This window comes from Pelodiscus sinensis, chromosome 14, assembly GCF_049634645.1.
Source record: "Pelodiscus sinensis isolate JC-2024 chromosome 14, ASM4963464v1, whole genome shotgun sequence".
Taxonomy (NCBI): domain Eukaryota; kingdom Metazoa; phylum Chordata; order Testudines; family Trionychidae; genus Pelodiscus; species Pelodiscus sinensis.
The window spans coordinates 7,397,989-7,416,026 of NC_134724.1; the positions used below are offsets into that span (position 1 = coordinate 7,397,989).

The following is an 18,038-nucleotide window of genomic DNA, read 5'->3' on the forward strand; positions in this document are numbered from 1 at the left end:
GTGATTGGGCAACAAAATGGCAAATGAAATTTAATGTGGATAAGTGTAAAGTAATGCACATTGGGAAAAATAACCCCAACTATACATACAGTATGACGAGGCCTAATTTGGCTACGACAAATCAGGAAAGAGATCTTGGAGTTATCGTGGACAGTTCTCTGAAAACTTCCACGCAGTGTGCAGCGGCGGTCAAAAAGGCAAATAGGATGCTAGGAATTATTAGGAAAGGGATAGAAAATAAGACCCAGAATATTTTACTGCCCCTGTATAAAACTATGGTACGCCCACATCTGGAATACTGTGTACAGATGTGGTCTCCTCACCTCAAAAAAGATATTTTGGCCTTGGAAGGGTTCAGAAAAGGACAACTAAAATGATTAGAGGTTTGGAACGGGTCCCATATGAGGAGAGGTTAAAATGACTGGGACTTTTCAGTTTAGAGAAGACGAGACTGAGGGGGGATATGATAGAGGTCTATAAAATCATGAGTGGTGTGGAGAGGGCCAATAAAGAAAAGTTATTTATTAGTTCCCTAAATAGAAGAACTAGAGGATACCAAATGAAATTAATAGGTTGCAGGTTTAAAACTAATAAAAGAAAGTTCTTCTTTACACAGCGTATAGTCAACCTGTGGAACTCCTTGCCAGAGGAGGCTGTGAAGGCTAGGACTATAACAGAGTTTAAAGAGAAGCTAGATAATTTCATGGAGGTTAGGTCCATAAAAGGCTATTAGCCAGGGGATAAAATGGTGTCCTTGGCCTCTGTTTGTCAGAGGCTGGAGAGAGATGGCAGAAGACAAATCGCTTGATCGTGTCTTCGGTCCACCCCCTCTGGGGCACCTGGTGCTGGCCACTGTCGGCAGACAGGATACTGGGCTAGAAGGACCTTTGGTCTGACTCAGTACGGCCGTTCTTATGTTCTTATGTAACTAGGGGGAGAGGAAGGGGGGACTTGTGGGAAGGCAAAGGGGGGAGAAAAAGGGGGGCTTGTGGGAAGGGGAAGGGGGACTTTTGGGGAGGGGTGGGAGAGGAAGAGGAAGGGGCTTGTGGGAGGGGAAGGGGGGCTTGTGGGAAGGGGAACAGGTGGAGAGGACTTGGGGCTTGTGGGGAGGGGAAGGGGAAGGTGGGCTTGTGGGGAGGGGGAGATACAAATGCCAGGGGGCCAAGTGCAGACAATGAGGAAAAGGGCAGGAGGGGAGGTGTCAGTGGGAGGGGGGACAGGGTGATGCTGGGAGAGGAGAGGGTAAGGGCATTGGGGACTAGAGGGAGGAGGGGGAGGTGCTGGGAGAAGGCTTGAAAGAAGAGGTGGGCATGAGAAAGGTGGGGATGGAGCAAGGCATGTGTGAGGGCACAGAGGCAGGAGAGGAACAGGGGCAGAGTGGTGAGGGGGTGGGCATCAGGGAAAAAGAGGGCAGTAAGAGAAGGGGGAGGCACCAGGAGGGTGAAGGGTTAAGGGAAGATGTAGGTGCCAGGGGATTCTGGAGTGAAGCAGAAGGGCAGACACCTGCAGGGGAGGGACCAGCACCAGAGGAAAGAGGCAGGGCAGGTGTGTAGAGGGAGATGTTAGAAGAGGGATGAGGAGGGGTAGCTCACATGATCAGATTGGGGCTACTGGAGGAGTGGGCACAGGGGGGAGAGAAGGGCTGGTGGAGGGGGGCAGGTCGCAGGAGGACTGAGGACAGTGAGAAGGGCAGGAGTCAAGACAGCAGAGGAGGGTGAGGAGTTGGGCGGCCGCAGGCACCAAGGGAGCTGATGGAGCAAGGGGAGGAGACATGGCAGCAGAGAAAAAAGGTAAAGGTTTATAAAATATTTATTAATAACTTGGGTGCCACAGTGCACATCCAAACAAGCCACATGAACTCAGTATAGGTGCACAACACAAAATCCATTCTGCTCGCGGGAGGAAACTCTCAGGCTATGTCTACACTGGCAGCTTCTTGCTCAAGAACATCTTGCGCAAGGGTTCTTGTGCAAGGGGTCTTGCGCAAGAACACGTCCACACTGCCATGTGCGAGCTGTGCTTTTGCGCAAGAGCATCCATGGCAGTGTGGACGCTCTCTTGAGCAAGAAAGCTCCAATGGCCATTTTAGCCATAGGGATTTCTTGCGGAACAAATCCCTGCCGAGCAGCCACACTGCCCTCTTGCACAAGAGAGCTTACACCTGTTAGGAAAGAGCATAGCTCTTGTGCAAGATACCCTCTCTCATTACGCCATACTGTAAATTTCCTTGCGCAAGAGCAGGCAGGCAGTGTGGCTGCTCTGTGGGTTCTTTCGCAAGAACGCCTATACTTGCGCAAGAAGCCGCGAGTGTAGACATAACCTTAAAGGGAACACTTACCCCAGCCTCTCTGCTCCCGAATTAATGTCACACACATTGGGTTAATGCAATTGCAGGATAGTTGCATGAGGGGTGTTTGGTGGGGGCCAAACTAATCCCTGTTGGTAGGAAGATGGTGAGAAAAGTCCTTCGAGAGGGGTGACATGATACCTTTTACTTCTGGTCATGTGTCCATCTTGCCCCGAATGTGTTGCCTCCAGAGGCCTGGTTAATGGGTTCAGGGCGTGTGGCTAATGGGGGTCAGGGCGTGGTTAATGGGGGTCAGAGGGTGTGGCTAATGGGGCAACACCAAAAATTATACAAATCTGCTGCCCCTGGAGGAGGAGTGCATCGGCTGCCTGCGCCACAGGAGGTGTGAGTTTAGTGGAGGGTTTTCCTGTGCCGCGTGTGTGTGTGTGTGCGCGCATGCGCGTGTGTGCGCGTGCTCAATTTAAAAAATTCCTGGCCCCCCCCATTGAAACTTGTGTGTGTGGTTTGGGTTTTTTGTTTGTTTGTTTTTTTGGTTTTGTTTTTTTTCCCTCTCAACCAAAACTGCTGCGGGGCCCCGTCGAAATGGTTTGAACTGGGCCCCGCACTTCCTAAAGCCGGCCCTGTCTGCAGTGTAGATACAGCCCAAATAGACAGCAGGAATTTTTCTGTCAAAGTAGGAACACCAAGTCCACAAAGGACAGTCAGCTATACTGACAGAACCCCTTTTATATAAAAAAAGCTGCAAATGCACTGGGAATTTTGCTGGCACATTTAGAGGGTGTAGCTATGCTAGTATAACTTTTCAGTGTAGATAAGGCCTGAGTAAGGCAGAATTTAGCGCTCATTAAATTTAGAGATTTGGTAAATCAAAGGGCAACTGGGTAACACAGAACTGACGTGTGGATTGAAGTTCCTCTAAGTTTCTCTCTTGCACAGCTTTATCTTGAGCACTGAGAGGAAGCTCTAGCAATCACATGGAGAAGTGAGAAGTATATGATACCAGGGCCACTTTATTTATTATAATTTCATAGCTATATAACCAGAATTGGGATCTTATTGTGGTAAGAGCTGGGCAAATATTGGCACGGATCCTGAAATGAGATTTGTGCAAGCAAGAGCTTTTTGCCAATGTCATCACCCTCACCTAATTTTCTATCATCTGATAAAGAACATGAATATTAAAGGCCAAGAATTAGATACTCATTTTTAATCCTAACGGAGAAGGGGAGTAATTTGAGATAATTAAGGTGCTGGAGTACTGAGAAAATGTTCCACTGATCATCTACAAACCTATCTATGAAGCTCCAAGAACAGGTGTTGTGGAATATAACCCAATTTTGGATAAGAGAGAGATGCGGACAACTGAAGATGAAATAATGAAGAGGCTAGCGTAGTTGAACAAGTATGATAAAAACAGTGAAATATTACAATACTTTATATTAACACAGTCTTTCATGTGATGATCACAAAAAGCAATCTTACAATTTACGAAGCATGTCAACATCTCTGAGAGTTAGGAACATATCACATTGCACAGATGGGGAATGAGGCACAAGGCAGTTAAGTGATCTGCCCAAGGTCATGCTGTATGTCGCTGGTTAAATCATAAATGGCCTTCTGTCAACCTAAAACTTCTTAGCTTCTTGTTCACAGAGGAACAAAATGTCTGCACCCTGTATACATCATACCCCGTATACCAAAAAACTGCATAAATGATCTGGGCAGAAAAAATAAATATTAACCATTTTATGTTTGAAGTGATACGAGGCAGCCTTGACTAGTACTGGGCCCTATTATGTGAGCACCATCCATGCATATAGTAAGACACTGCCCTGAGCTTGTTACAATCTATACAGACAAGACAGACAAAGGATGATAGTGAGGAAGCTGTATTGGCAACATCTGATAGATGGGGAACTGAGGCACACAGAGATTAAGTGACTTGTTTACGGTCATACAGATAGTCTGGGACAGTGCAAGGAATTGAATGCAGGTTTCTTGAGTCACAATCCACTGCCTGTACCACAAAAATCAACCTTTCATTTCTCAAACACCATCATAGCTCATGATAACATTAAAATGACCAAGTGGAAATTACTATCCATCTAGCTAGCTAGCTATATATATTCTAACTTACAGAAGGATACTGTTTAATGGGCCTAATTATTTATGGTTTATACTTCATCGCTAACTTGTAAACTACTCTGTAGCAGACATAATATCATACTGGTCCGTATAGGATAGCAAACCGCCTCTTAGATTAGAAGAAAAAATGCCCATTGTACAATAGGCATCAATTATTAGTGCTTTCTATATTATATTATATTACATGTACCTCCTCTTGAGGTGTTTAAGCAGGTTTTAATGCCCCCCTCCCCCCACCCGGGTCCTCTGTTTTACTATATATATATATATATATATATATATATATATATATATATATATATATATATATATATATATATATATATTCATTGTGTTTTAAAAATTTTGTAAGCCACTTCAAATATTTTAAATAGAGAGGCAGGGTAAAAATATTTTAAATAAATAAATAAATTATCTTCTCATAAGACAGATAAATGGCTACTTACTGTTTTTGCTGGAGTACTACTAGTTGGTAAGGTTGTTTCTATGAAGTATTTCCTCAGAAGATGCTTGCTAGAATCAGGACTGTCCATCAGAATGTAAGAACAAAAGCAAGCCCCGTTCTGAAGTAAAAACACAGCTATATCTTCATTCCCTTTCAAGAAAAGAAAGACTGTTTGTTCTCTTGTTTTCAAATGGACAAAGCCACAAGGGCTGTTCATTATAAATGCTATGGAACTAACCCTTTTTTAAAAAAAATCAGTTGGATGTGCAAAATAGGAACTAAACTAAATAAGCCCAGTTCCTCTAGCTATGTTTCTTGTTACAGTCGACTTCAAAACACTGAACACAGTTAAGTGTATTTGTTTGGCTGCTGCTTCATGTTTAGCATCTTGTAAATCTGTAGGTACTGCAGTGTTTAATATACATGATAATCATACCAAATCAGATCTAGATTTTAAAGAATTTATCTAACTAATATATTTGTTTGTTTGCTTTTAAAAGAAATGCTAAATAGAAAATTTAAACAGAGAATTTATTATAAGACTTATCATCTGGAGTTCTCCCACGGCTTGTGTTTACTCCATTTTGCAGGTCTTAAACCTGACAAAAGGCTCCAGACCAAATTGACAATGGTGTCAATCCAAAAAAATTCGACAGAAGTCAATCCACACTGACACCAGCGCAAAAGAGAAGAGAATGTGGCCCGTACTTTAGAACATATTATCATTGAAAAACGGGACTCTGCGAGGGAATGTACAGTTACGTACCTGCCTTTATAGCCGCATATAGTGGCAATCTCATAAGAATTGGAAATTCATTCTTCCTTACTGCGCAACTCTCAGGGTCAGCATTGTAGGTGAGGATTAAGAATTTAACTATGGCCAAATGTCCCTGTTGGCAGGAGATGGCCAGCATCCAGTTCAGGAGTCGCTGGAAGTTACTAGGACCTATCAGAATGAGAAGACATTGGAATTCTTAGTTACTTTTGACAGCAAATAGTTGATTATTAACAATTTAAAGGCAGGATGGACTAGGGGTGTAAAAGTGTAAGCATCAGTTTATTGGTTAACATTACAGTTATGCCCCGGCTGCTAGCTCAGCTCCTGGGGAACTGACTATCACTCGATGCTGCAGGATCTGCGGTATAGAAAAGGAGGCTTTGCTGCAGGCTCCAAAGCACAAGTAACCATGTAACTGTTAGGGTTTTTACTGGTTACATGGTTACTTTTAAAAATGATTTATTACATCCTTAGGATGTACAGGAGGAGGTCACAGATGGCCAGGCCGTCAGCTATGCTGTTACAGCCTCCCTTACAGGAATTCTAACCTGAGTAGATACACTCTCTTCTCTTAACTGAGAAGGATGCTAAGCACTCTCCATTCTGTTCCCCATTTCCCAGCAAGCCAATGGACAGTTCTCATGACATTCATCCAGCACTGCTGAGCCCCAGAACAGCCTCACACAGCAGCCCAGCCATGGGAATAAGTGGCTCCAGAGCAGGCACCTAGGGACACTCCACACCCGTAGCAGCACTTTGGTCCACACCAGCTCTTCATAGGCCAGTGCAGAAGAGGGGTTAGAGGCAGGTTGCAGGCTGCCATTAGGTGGATCAAAGGTCCATTAATCCCAGAAGGTTGAGTCCAGGGGGTGCAGAGCTAACCCAATGTCAGTGGATGAGGACAGTTTTTGTTCCCCAACACAGCTTTAAGGGGAGACATGCCTGACTTTGTCTTATATCATGTAAATGGCCTCCTGTCCTGATCTCGCAGCTTACACCCCTGGCATTCCTCATAAACCTTCCCACGCACAGACTAACAGTCAGTTTCCATTTATGTTACCAAGTAACTTCCTACATAAAAAGTTCACAGTAGGCGTGAGCTGGAGCCCGCAAGGTCTACAACCCTGAATTTAACATGCAACAATTTCTCAGTGGAAATTACCTCACCTTCTTCACTCTTAGCAACTCCATAACACTAATGACTCTCCTATCCCGAAAGCCAGGCACCAGTTCAATAATAAGCTAAGGACTTGAACATCTTAACTGGACCCATTCCTTCGTAACAAAAAGCACTGCAGCAATCTGCCAGAGCACAACTCCTGGCATGGGATATTTGGTCATTTATTATCATGCCTTAGTCTGGATCCAAGCATGATATTCTCATGGTAATTAGCGGGGAATCCTACATAAAAACTTACTGATGGCTAAAGTGCTTGCAACTCAGGCCTTATCTACACTGGCACGTTTTGTCCCCGAAAACTGCCTTTTGTCAACAAAACAGAGAGAGCATACACAAAAAATGCAACTTTTGTCATGAAAAACACGCGGTTTTGGCAACAAAAAACATACAGCCCTCTGAGAGACTTTTGTCCTTTCCTCTCCCTTTATTGTCGGTCAACCCTGGAGCTCACTGGCCAGGCTTGGGCGGGGCGGGGGGTTGAGACCTTATTCATTAGGCAACTGGAGAACCCATCCCACTTCTCTCCCTTCAGTGGTTGCTTTATCCTCCCTCCCTTCACCTAAGGATGTAAAGGAGTAGTTGACTAGCAGGAGCTTATTGGGTAGCACTATCAACTACTCACTCATTCCCCTCCCCCTGCATTTTTAAAAGGGAAGTCCACAGGAGAGGACACTGGCTGAATCCCTGTTCCCAGGTCTCAGCACAAACACCTCCCCACTGCTTTGCATTTTTAAAGGGAAGGCAGTGTGAGTGCTGAGACCCAAGAATAGGGATTCAGCCAGTGCCCTCTCCTGCTGGCTTCCCTTTAAAAATGCAAAGCAGCAATGGGAGGTTATGCTGATACCCAGTGCAAGTCAGAAGTGAGTGCTGACACTGCCCTTTCTTATCGACTAATCGAGTAGTCGATGGACATTAGCCAATTAACTGCCACTTCACATCCCTGCCTTCACCCAACCCAATACACCGGAATCCCCTGCCCTGAGCCACTCAATATACCCCAACTCAGACTCCTACACCCCCACATCCCCAGCCCCCTGCCATAAGATTGACACAAGACAGCCTGAATGCAAGCATAAAGCTGGATTTGACCAGTTATGATGTAAACTTCAAAGAAATGTGGGAAAAGATGCAGCAGCAGAAGTCCCATTAAATAAAGTCTGTGAGTACAATGTTGCTTTTATGCTATTACTAATCATCATATCAATTATCAATTATATTAAGTTGTATGCCCTGCAAATGGGCATTCCGATACGGCTCTTTGTTGACCACTTGTTCTGAATTTTGATGTAGTTTGGTGCTTTGGTTGGAAAAGGTGGCCGACCTCTGCTCTAGCCTGTGTCATTTTCTGTGCCAGTGACCCAGCACAATAATGCAACGTTGGCATTACAAACCGGGCAGGAAGGCATTTAAACTCAACCCCCAAACTGTTTTTAATAGAGATGGAAACATTTCTATCACTATTTCACTTTCTAAATATATTTTTAAAAATTAAAAGCTCATCTATCTGTCTTAACAGGTCCATCCTGCCTCCACTGAAGTCAATGGCAAAAATCCTATTAGCCCCCCAGATGTTTAAAAAGGGCCACCCAGCTGCCTAGGGCAGGGGGATTCAAACTTTGGGTTGTGGCTTGCAAGGGTAAGCTAGTAGGTGCCCACTAGACACTTTGTTTACCTGAGCATCCACAGGTCCGGCCAATGGTAGCTCACAGGGGTTTGCAATTCCAGGAACTGCAGGAAGTGGTAGCCCAGCCTGCACTACTTTCCACAGCTCCCAATGGCCAGGAACAATGTACCACGGCCACGGGAATGGATGCTTGTGGATGCTCAGATAAAAGAAGTGTCTTGCAGTCAGCTAGCCGCTAACTCTTACAAGCCGCAATCCAAAGTCTGAAAACCCTGGCCTAGAGTATTGCAATTGCATCCACGTAGTGCTGCCCTAGAACATGTAGGTGCTGGGACTAAGGACCTGTGGCACCCTCTGGCTTGAAGTGGTTTCCATGATAAACAGGAGTTTAAAGCTTGGTTCAGTAGCTCTTTGCACCCCCATTATCAAAAGTATTCTAGAACCCTTGACAGAACACTGCATCTGCTCTTACTGCGATTTGGAGCTTTAGCTTTTTCCATCAGTAGTAACTTTACATCATTTAAATGAATGAATTAATCAATCAATCAATCAATCAATCAATCCAAATAAGGAATGGCCCTTCCGAAAGAAATGTGGAAAAACCCAAGAGTAAAAGAGAAGAAAAGGTGCTGCTGTCTATGAGCTCAAAACAATGTTCACGCAACAGGCACTGACTCATAGCCCAGCTGAAATTATCACTACAGTGGTGCCAGAATACTTTTTAAAGTGCAATGTTGCTTCCTAATAATACTCTCTGTTCTCTGCAGGGTCTGAGACATAACTCAGCCATGATGATTGATGGAATTTAATTGCCAAAAAAGGCCTCTTATTTCCAGTCAGCAAACATGGAATATTTTTTCCCAGAAGTTGTCTCGAGGCACATAGATATCAGATCCTGCCAGCCACTTTCTCGGGGGAGGAAGAAAAAAAGTAGTGTTGATCTGAATCTACAATGCAACTGTGCAATCCCAAGAAGCTGGTGCAAAAGTGTGCAAGTGTGTGTGTGGACGGATTGAGAAATACAGTGAATAAGCTGGTCAGCAACAGATAAACAGATCAACAACTCGCTAGGGATGTAAGTGGAGTGACTACTTGACTACTCACTTCCCCCTTGGTGCCTCTGTATCAGAGATAGCAAGAGGGGAGAAGCAGGAGCTGGAGCTGGGGGGAGCTGGCTTAAAAGCCCAGGAGTTACCGCCACTATAGCTCTGCATTTTAAATGTAGTAAGAGCTGAACTGCTCTTACTACATTTAAAATGCAGAGCTGCAGTGGTCCTGGAACCAGCATGAGCTGGGACTGCTCAGTCCCAGCTTGCGCCAGCTCCAGAAGCTATCCCATCTGCAGTTTAAATGTAACAGGAGCTGGGCGCTCAGGTAGTCTGGCTCCTACTACATTTAAACTGCAGCGCTGCAGGGGAGTAGCTCCTGGACCTAGGACAAGCCGAGACAGAGCGCCTCCCCTTATCGACTAATTGTGTAGTCGATACAACTTGTATCGACCACACAATTAGCCAATTATCCGCTTCTTAAAATCCTTACAACTTACCAAGCAAAGAATCCAATAATTCCTTCACAATGTCCTCATGTCCAAAATATGCCGCCACCACAGCTGGATTATCATCACTGGGTTCCGTTGGTAATCCCACCAACGCTTCCTTGAGTAAATACCGTACTGCATGGAGATCTCCATATGCTGAAGCAATACTCAAAAGCTGGCACTAGTGGGAAAAACACAGCATAATAGGTCAAGGTAAGCGCTCCCTTTCCAATCTCTTTTGTAGGACTATGAAGTAGATAGATTGTAATGACTGGGGCTTTCTAGCTACATATTTAAATGACCCTCATCACTATGGCATCTGAACTCTATTCCTAAACATTAATGAATTTATCATCACAACTCCAATGGAAATTATCGCCCCCATTTTACAGATAGGAAATTGAGACAGAAAGAGATTAAGAGTTAGAGGAAGCACTTAGTAAAATCTAGCCCTGAATACAGACCTCCATTCATTGCTGACTGTAATATTCAGCACTTTAAAGTTACTGTATTACACATGGTCTGGCTTTTGGGCAAACCAGTCTTTCAGCTGACAGAATGTCTTTCTGTAAATGCCTTTCTAAATTACCTCACTGTCTCCATCTGTTTTCTATATTATAACAGCCTACTACACTGAATAGATAAGATTTTACTTTTTTTTGTGTGTGTAACCGCAGAATGCAGGTTTTAATTATATAATAAAACAACTCTATCTTCCAAAGATAATCAAGGCCTGTGATGTAGACTCTAGAAGAGGCTCAGGGCAGCCAGACACATTGTACATTTCCTTTGAATTGCCTCGTATGAAACCTCAACCTTGACCTGGAGGAAAACCCCCCTCTCAGAACATCTAACTGCATGATTAGCTCCTTTCAAGCAGATCTACACAATAGTTCCAAACTATACCATGACTAGTATCTGTTCTGTTGTTGGCTTTATGCAATGTCCCTAGGGACATCATTTCAGGGGACTGAACCTCAGAACAACTGATCTAAATGCATGAGCCTCTAGTATCAGAGCTAAAAGAGCCAGCAGCCATAAGCAGGGGAGGCAAGGTAAAAGTCACACTATTCTTGGCATGAATGAGCCCAATAGCTTTGTCCACATGGCAGCAATAGCCCCTTTTATCATCTCCAGTAACAACCGAACAGAAATGGAACAAAAACAAAATGTAAAGCACAAGCCTCTCTCTGACTAATACAGATTACTAAACCATTTACCCTATAATGTATTTTGCCATGAGTGGCCTCTTTTTCTGGAATTATGGCACAATGCGGAACCCTCTTTCCTCCCCATTTTTACAAAGTCATTTTTCTAAACAAAATCATTCACTTTAAACAGTGAGTAAACAGTGAATGGTTAATTGACAGGGTCTGAAATGAGAGCACAAGAGTAATTTTGCCCTTCTTTACAACCAAGCAAGATTATCTTGAAATAGCATCTAGAAGTGAAGAGCTAAATCTTGCAATGCTTACTCAAGCCTCACCCAAACAAAACAGCAATATAGTCCAGTGGACGGCAGAGAGAACTATGGAGTCAGGAAACCTGGGGTGAAATCCTAACCCTATCAAAGTCAATGGGAGTTTGGTCACTGACTTCACTGGAACCAAGATTTCAGTCCCCGGTTTCTACTCCTGGCTCACCACTGACCTACTATGTGAGCTAGGATAGCCACTTCACCTACCTATGCCTGTTTCTCTCCAAACCATTGACTCTCATGTCTATTTAGAAAGTTTAAAGCAGGATGGCCTCTTACATTATGTCTCTGTGGTGCCCAGCACAATGCGGCTACAATCTTTTGTGTGGTAATATTGTAAGTTAAAAATGAATGGGCTTTTGCAGGAGAAACAACTGCAGATTCAAGCCTAGAGTTGGTAGATTTTCTTTTCCAATGAGATCAGATGACAGATAACACATACTCTACCTTTTCCACTTGCAATATGTTCTCCACACACGAGAATTTAATCAGCTCTTGGGCCTTACTGGTGTCTCCACTTTTGTAAGCGGCCTGAATGTTTTTTATCACAGGGGAGTGACCTATGGAGACATCGCCAGATGTGGATTGTTTGCCACCCATGTCCACAGTTCCTGGGTTAAAAAAAGGAAAGAAAGGAAGGAAGAAGCATTTGCTTATTACTCAGGCACCGCTGCAATGTCAAATCACACAGAGAAGAACAAACAGCAACATATTTGTTATGGATTATTTTCTGTATACAGTAAAAAGCGACAAATAAAGAACATCCTTAAAACCGGTTGTGAGACAACTTTCCAAAGTGGACATGAAACTGAAAAGGGCAAGGACTTCCTTAATCTCTGCTAGAGGGACTTTCCAGTCGGAGGTGTATCAAAGCAGACACGCACTGATTCTACTGAAGTCTGTTGGCAGAACAATACCAGCTGAGCAAGTATTTAGGTGAGGATGCCACATGGAGTAGTTCTGAGGAACTGAGTGGTCCCTACAGGCAGCAAGACAGTTCTGAATTATTCTGTACACCTACTTCTTACATCATACTCAAGTCTCCCACTGTCAGCACAGTCACACTAAATAACAAGCCATTGTCATTCTGTGGCACCTCCCATCAAAGGGACACACATCCTCTTAGTACACATGAATTAAGCCTCACAACACCTGTGTGATGGTGTGTATATGTACAAATCCCCCAGTTGGGGAGTAAAAGGGATTAACTCTTCCCTTTAAAGGCTGCATGAGCTGTTAGGACTGACAGAGAGAAGCCTATATTAAGAGACAGCCAGAAAGCTGGTGTTAATGGGGCAATTTGCTTTTCAACTCATAAAAACCCAAATCTACTATATATTTGAGTGTTTGTCTATCTGTCTGTCTGTTCAAGAATGCCTCCTAAATGGTAAGAGCTAGGACCAGCAAATTTGATATACAGCTTCCTCTTTCCATAACTTAAAACCAACATAAGGTTTTGGTTGAGCAAGGAAAACAGGAAGTGTCTGGAATGGGATTGCTTCTCAGAAAACCATACAGAAAAGAGACAGAATCACCAGGCATATGAAAGGGTTTTCTAAGGGTGCACCCCCCACACACCTCCCGAGCCTGCTCCAGCCCCAACCCTCCTACCTTCCAGGCTGAAGCTTCCCTCTCCTCTCCCCCTCATCCGCCCCCCGACAAGATTCATAGGGAGGACATTGCTGGTTGTTCCTCTTTGTCAAGGAGCAAGGGAAAGTGCACAGTTTGCTTCATTCCTCACTCTGGCTGGGGTGTGCCGGGGCAGACGAACCTGGAACTGCCCCAAACAGGGGACATGCACCCCTCCCCCAGTGGTGCCCACTGGAGCTGCAGTGGCCATGGAAAGACACTTCTCACCAGGCCAAGCTGCCGTGGTGAGAGAGCGATGGGGTAGTCCTCTCCCCTGGGGCAGCCTGCATCCTGAACCCCTGTCTTGGGACATGTGTTTGCTTACTATCTATTACAATGTGGCTCTGCCTTTAGTTGCAGCCTGTAAATGTTGTAACACCAACACCCAACAGCAGCAGCTGACTCCATTAAAAATGAAATTATAAGAAGCCTGATAGAATAAGACATAATTATATGAAAAGAAAATCGGGAATGCTTCTCACCTGTGAAGAGAGATCTGTTTATACTTAAGCAAGTTTTTCCTACTAAAGCATCATTATAATACCCTTTAAATCTGTCTCAAAGAACCCTACAAAGCCACCAGCAGATCAGTTGTGTGTAGGGGGAGACCAGAGGTCCTAATTTGATAGGGATGGTCCCAATATAGAGTGCTTCATCTTATACAGACAATTACTCCCTGTCCCACCCTGTCCCAATTTTTCACATTTGCTTTCTGGTCACAGTAGTTGTGCACCCAGGTATATTGCATGACTTAACAAGGAGATCTTTGTGAATTTCAATGTAATGAAGCCTGGAATAAGTATGGATCAATCTACAGCTGTCAGTATATACCCTTGGATAATGCAGTTTGAATTACCAATACATTCTGACTAACTCTGCTCATTAATTATTTAAATTAAGCTCAAGTCACCCAGACATTTGAGACAGCTCCAGAGATTTGTGCCATTCAGACACACAGGCAACAGTAATCCTTTTCAGGAGCTGTAAAATGTGTGAAGGGCAAAGAGCAGGAATTCAATCCATAAAAGCACAGTATTAAGTGAGAGTGAAATGAACAGCAGTGCTGAATTCACGTAAGAGGGACAATGCCTGGACTGAATTCCATTTTCACCCCCAAAATTTGTAGAGAGTTTGATGAATATAGAAGAACATTTAATATTTACTACTCTTTACTACCAGATCATTTAAAATCACTGCACCACCATAGCTGACCTAGCAGAATAACTGTATTTTGTCAGTGCTTATATGAAACTTACTTTTTATATTGTCTATTTAAATGCATTCATTTCATTGCTTGTTTTTCATGGATATGGAAGGTGATCAATGCAGATAATTCATTATAAGACACTAGTTTACATAGTGATAATATGGTACTTTACTAGCTAGAGACGTTTTAAGGGAAAATGAGTCTCTACCCCAGTGAGCTCAGCACCTGCTAGAGTATTACCAAGAACTAATCCAGTAAAGCTGCATCTGAATACTCATAACATGTGGGAGAGATAAATGCTTCCTGAAAGACATAGATCAGCCTTCATGTCACACTCCCTATCCGCACCAGGCTGGGGCCAGGGAAGATAATGAGCAGACCAAATTCCATGATGACGCCTGGTCAAGTACCACCTGAGGCATACTGCACATATGCTAAGAAGAATGCTTCACTGAACCTTGCAAACTTCTAGTCTTTGAAACAAATGTATTTACATTTAAACTCATAACAAAGGCAAAAAGTGGATACAGGCAGTCCCCGGGTTACGTACAAGGTAGGGACTGTAGGTTTGCTCTTAAGTTGAATTTGTATGTAAGTCGGAACTGGTACATATTGTAGGGGAAACTCTAGCCAAACATTTCTCCAGAGCTCAGTTTTATTCTCCCACACCTCACTTCCCTCAGTCCTTTATTCTCAAGCTGAGGTGACTGCTGAGAAAAGCCGCTCCGTGTCTCCCTGGTCTGCTGGGGGGAAGCAGCTAGTGTGGGGTTGCCTCACCCCGTTTGTAAGTAGGGATCCGATGTAAGTCGGATCCATGTAACCTGGGGACTGCCTGTATTGCATATTATTTCATTCAGTTTGGTAACGGTCAACAAAACATCTTTCTCAGATCACATTCGGCTTAAGGGAAACCGAGTTCACTCCACAAAAGCCTAATATCCAGGGCTATCATTAGATCATCAGCAACAGAAAAAGCCTGTAACTCAACCTACTTTCAACCAAAAAGAAAGCAAAATTGAAGAGCCACAGAGTAAGAAAAATTTTGCTCTCAAAATCAATTATCTCCATCTGGCCAGGCTGAAATTAATGAGGTTCCCCAGATTTACATGAGAGGGGAACCCAGTTCCATTCATTCTTGGGGTCTCAAAAGAAAAATAAGTTGTCTGTTGCATAGCAGTGGGTCTGAATGAGTCATACTAATTACTCAATTCACTAATCGTAGCTTGAGAAATCACATAACTATTTTGGTCATAAATTTTACACTGCTTTTCTTAAAACAACTGTGAGATTAATAATATTACTTATGAGATCAAAAATTAAAGATAAGTGCATTTATTTATTTAATTTGCATGAGGTATAACAAGAAAAGGATAATTATCTTTTAGTGATCAAATAATTTTATTTCTAGAAGTTTTATGACTGAACTCCTTTAATATCGGCACTTATGTTGTCGGGGAATTTTTTGCTAAATATGTTCATTTTGCTCTATCCTTTTTTAAGCAGATTTCTCCACTGAGATTAAGGGTAGATTTGTTTTCCCTCAGGCTTTAATCCTGCAAAACTGTTACACATGTGAATAACTTCAACACATATGAGAGATCTCACTGTATGGGCCAACTCATGTGTAAAATTACTGAAAGAAAGTACTGTGTGGCCAACTGCTGAAGACAAATTACTCTGAAAACGACCTTAAGGGCTCAATCATGCAAGATGCTGAGTATTCCAGCCCAGATCCAACCATGTGTTTAGCTTTAAGCATGTACCTTGGTAGCGGGGACTTAAAATTAAGCATGTGCTTAAGTCCTTTGCTGAACAGAGGCCTAAATGACCACAGAATCATAGAACACTAGAACTGGAAGGGACCTTGAGAGGTCATCAAGTCCAGTCCCCTGCCCGCATGGCAGGACCAAGCACCCCCCAATAGATGTCTATCTAATCTGCTCTTAAATATCTCCAGAGATGGAGATTCCATCCAACATAGGGAATAGTGAATTACATAAATACACCCAACAAATTCTGATGATATTGTAAGAGGCCATCAGAATCAAACAAAAATAAAGCCCAGGGGCTTCTTCCTGCCTCTTCACTAGCCCATCTCCTTTATCTGCCCTATTTGAGACATCTGAAGCCCCAGGTTTTGTTTGTCCCACTGTTTTAAAAGGGAAAAATTGTAGGCACTAACTGACTTTTAACTGATTTCTATTTAAAAAGTATGCTTCTTTCTTTCACAGCTGAACCCACTTTAGGCGAATCATATTAAAGGAACTAACTTAGGAGATGTTTCATACTCTTAACATTGCAATATTATTTAAGATAGGGGTAGGAAACTTAAGGCCAGGGGGCAGAATGTGGCCCCTGGATCCAGCCCTAAGGCTTGCCCCCCTCCAGCACTGGGGAGCCCTCCCCCCACCACCAGTCCCCACAGAGCTGGAGCACACAAAGGCATGGGAGGGGACCACATCAGCAAGGGTTTCCCCCCCCCCTTTTGTTTTTTTTGGGGAGAGGGGGTTGGGTTTTTTTCTTTTTTGGTTTTCACTTGTGTGCAGCCCCTGACTCATTTTTCTATGGGCAAGCAGCCCCCCTGCCCCTAAAAAGGTTCCCTGCCCCTGATGTAAGAGATCACCACCAACTGAAATTTAGTTTTTTTTATATTTTGCATTATATTTTGCATTACTTATATTTTATACCAGGTTTCTTACTAAAGCTAAGAGCAGTAGAAATATCTTTGGTTTTCTATTTAAAAAGTATGCGGAATAAACACGACTCCTGCTCTGTTTGCTACCAAAATATTATGGCACTAACAACCTGGAAGTGAAATTGACAGAATTCTCAAAGTTAAGAGAAATGCAATAAAAAGTAAATAAATGTAATTAATAATGAAAATATATTTTAGAATTAGATGCAGCTTTATGAATTCTAAGGCCTTGTTAGGGATATGAGTCAGTAAACTGTTTTAAAAGTAGCATTTCTAAATTGATAGCGTTCTTTCAATTAAAAAAGTGACTTTGCATGTAAATTCCACCGCAATCAATATGTCAGTGTATGATAGCATATTAAAGGGGTAGACTATGCAGTATCATATGGGTCTCTTCACATTCCATATTATCTATTCACCAGAATATATGGATAATACCTGTCTTTGAGAAGTCACAATATAAAGTTGTAAAATACAATATAACTCCCTATAGCAGATTAGGCAAAAGATCTTTGGATTCAATAAACAAATACTTTCAATTCAGGATGTTTCATTTACTGGAAAACAGACAGTACACAAAATAAAATGTTTCACAGAAAATGGGAGAAAGTTATTCTGTTTCAAAAAAGGATTTAGAATTCAAACAACCCAACCAATCCCAATTATCCTCGCTTTAAAACTGCTACTAACCTTGTCATACTTTAGAAAGGTGATTCCAAGGACTGGAACAAATCAAAGATCATTATTTAAGACCAACTCCCATAAGGTATCAACCCACTCAGTGATGGTCCATTAAGCTATTAATTCCTTGAACTGTTAACCATCTAAACTCTGCTTCAGCAGAAATAGCTCCCAGACCGTCCTTTTTGCGGCCACTAAATGCAATGTTTCTTGGCTGGAGAGATGTCTTTGTCTGGAGTGTCTACCACATTTTAGTCTTGATGGTAATTTTCATCTCCATGTCCTGTTACAATGAAATTCAACCTTCCAATTCTTAAGAGAGGATTCGGAGG

At 42.9% G+C, this 18,038-nt stretch overlaps 1 protein-coding gene across 5 annotated transcripts in view; it reads right to left on the reverse strand.

Moving 5' to 3' along the window:
* Nucleotides 1–18,038, reverse strand: part of LRRK1 (leucine rich repeat kinase 1) — a 149,119-nt gene that overhangs the window by 104,062 nt on the left and 27,019 nt on the right. For all 5 annotated transcript variants that reach the window (XM_075896927.1, XM_075896928.1, XM_014576607.3 and 2 more), the window contains 4 exons: nt 11,942–12,105; nt 10,027–10,198; nt 5,665–5,844; nt 4,900–5,048 (listed from right to left, as the gene is read on the reverse strand). In XM_075896927.1, coding sequence (XP_075753042.1) covers nt 4,900–5,048; nt 5,665–5,844; nt 10,027–10,198; nt 11,942–12,105 — 665 coding nt within the window. The remainder of the gene's footprint in view (nt 1–4,899; nt 5,049–5,664; nt 5,845–10,026; nt 10,199–11,941; nt 12,106–18,038) is intronic.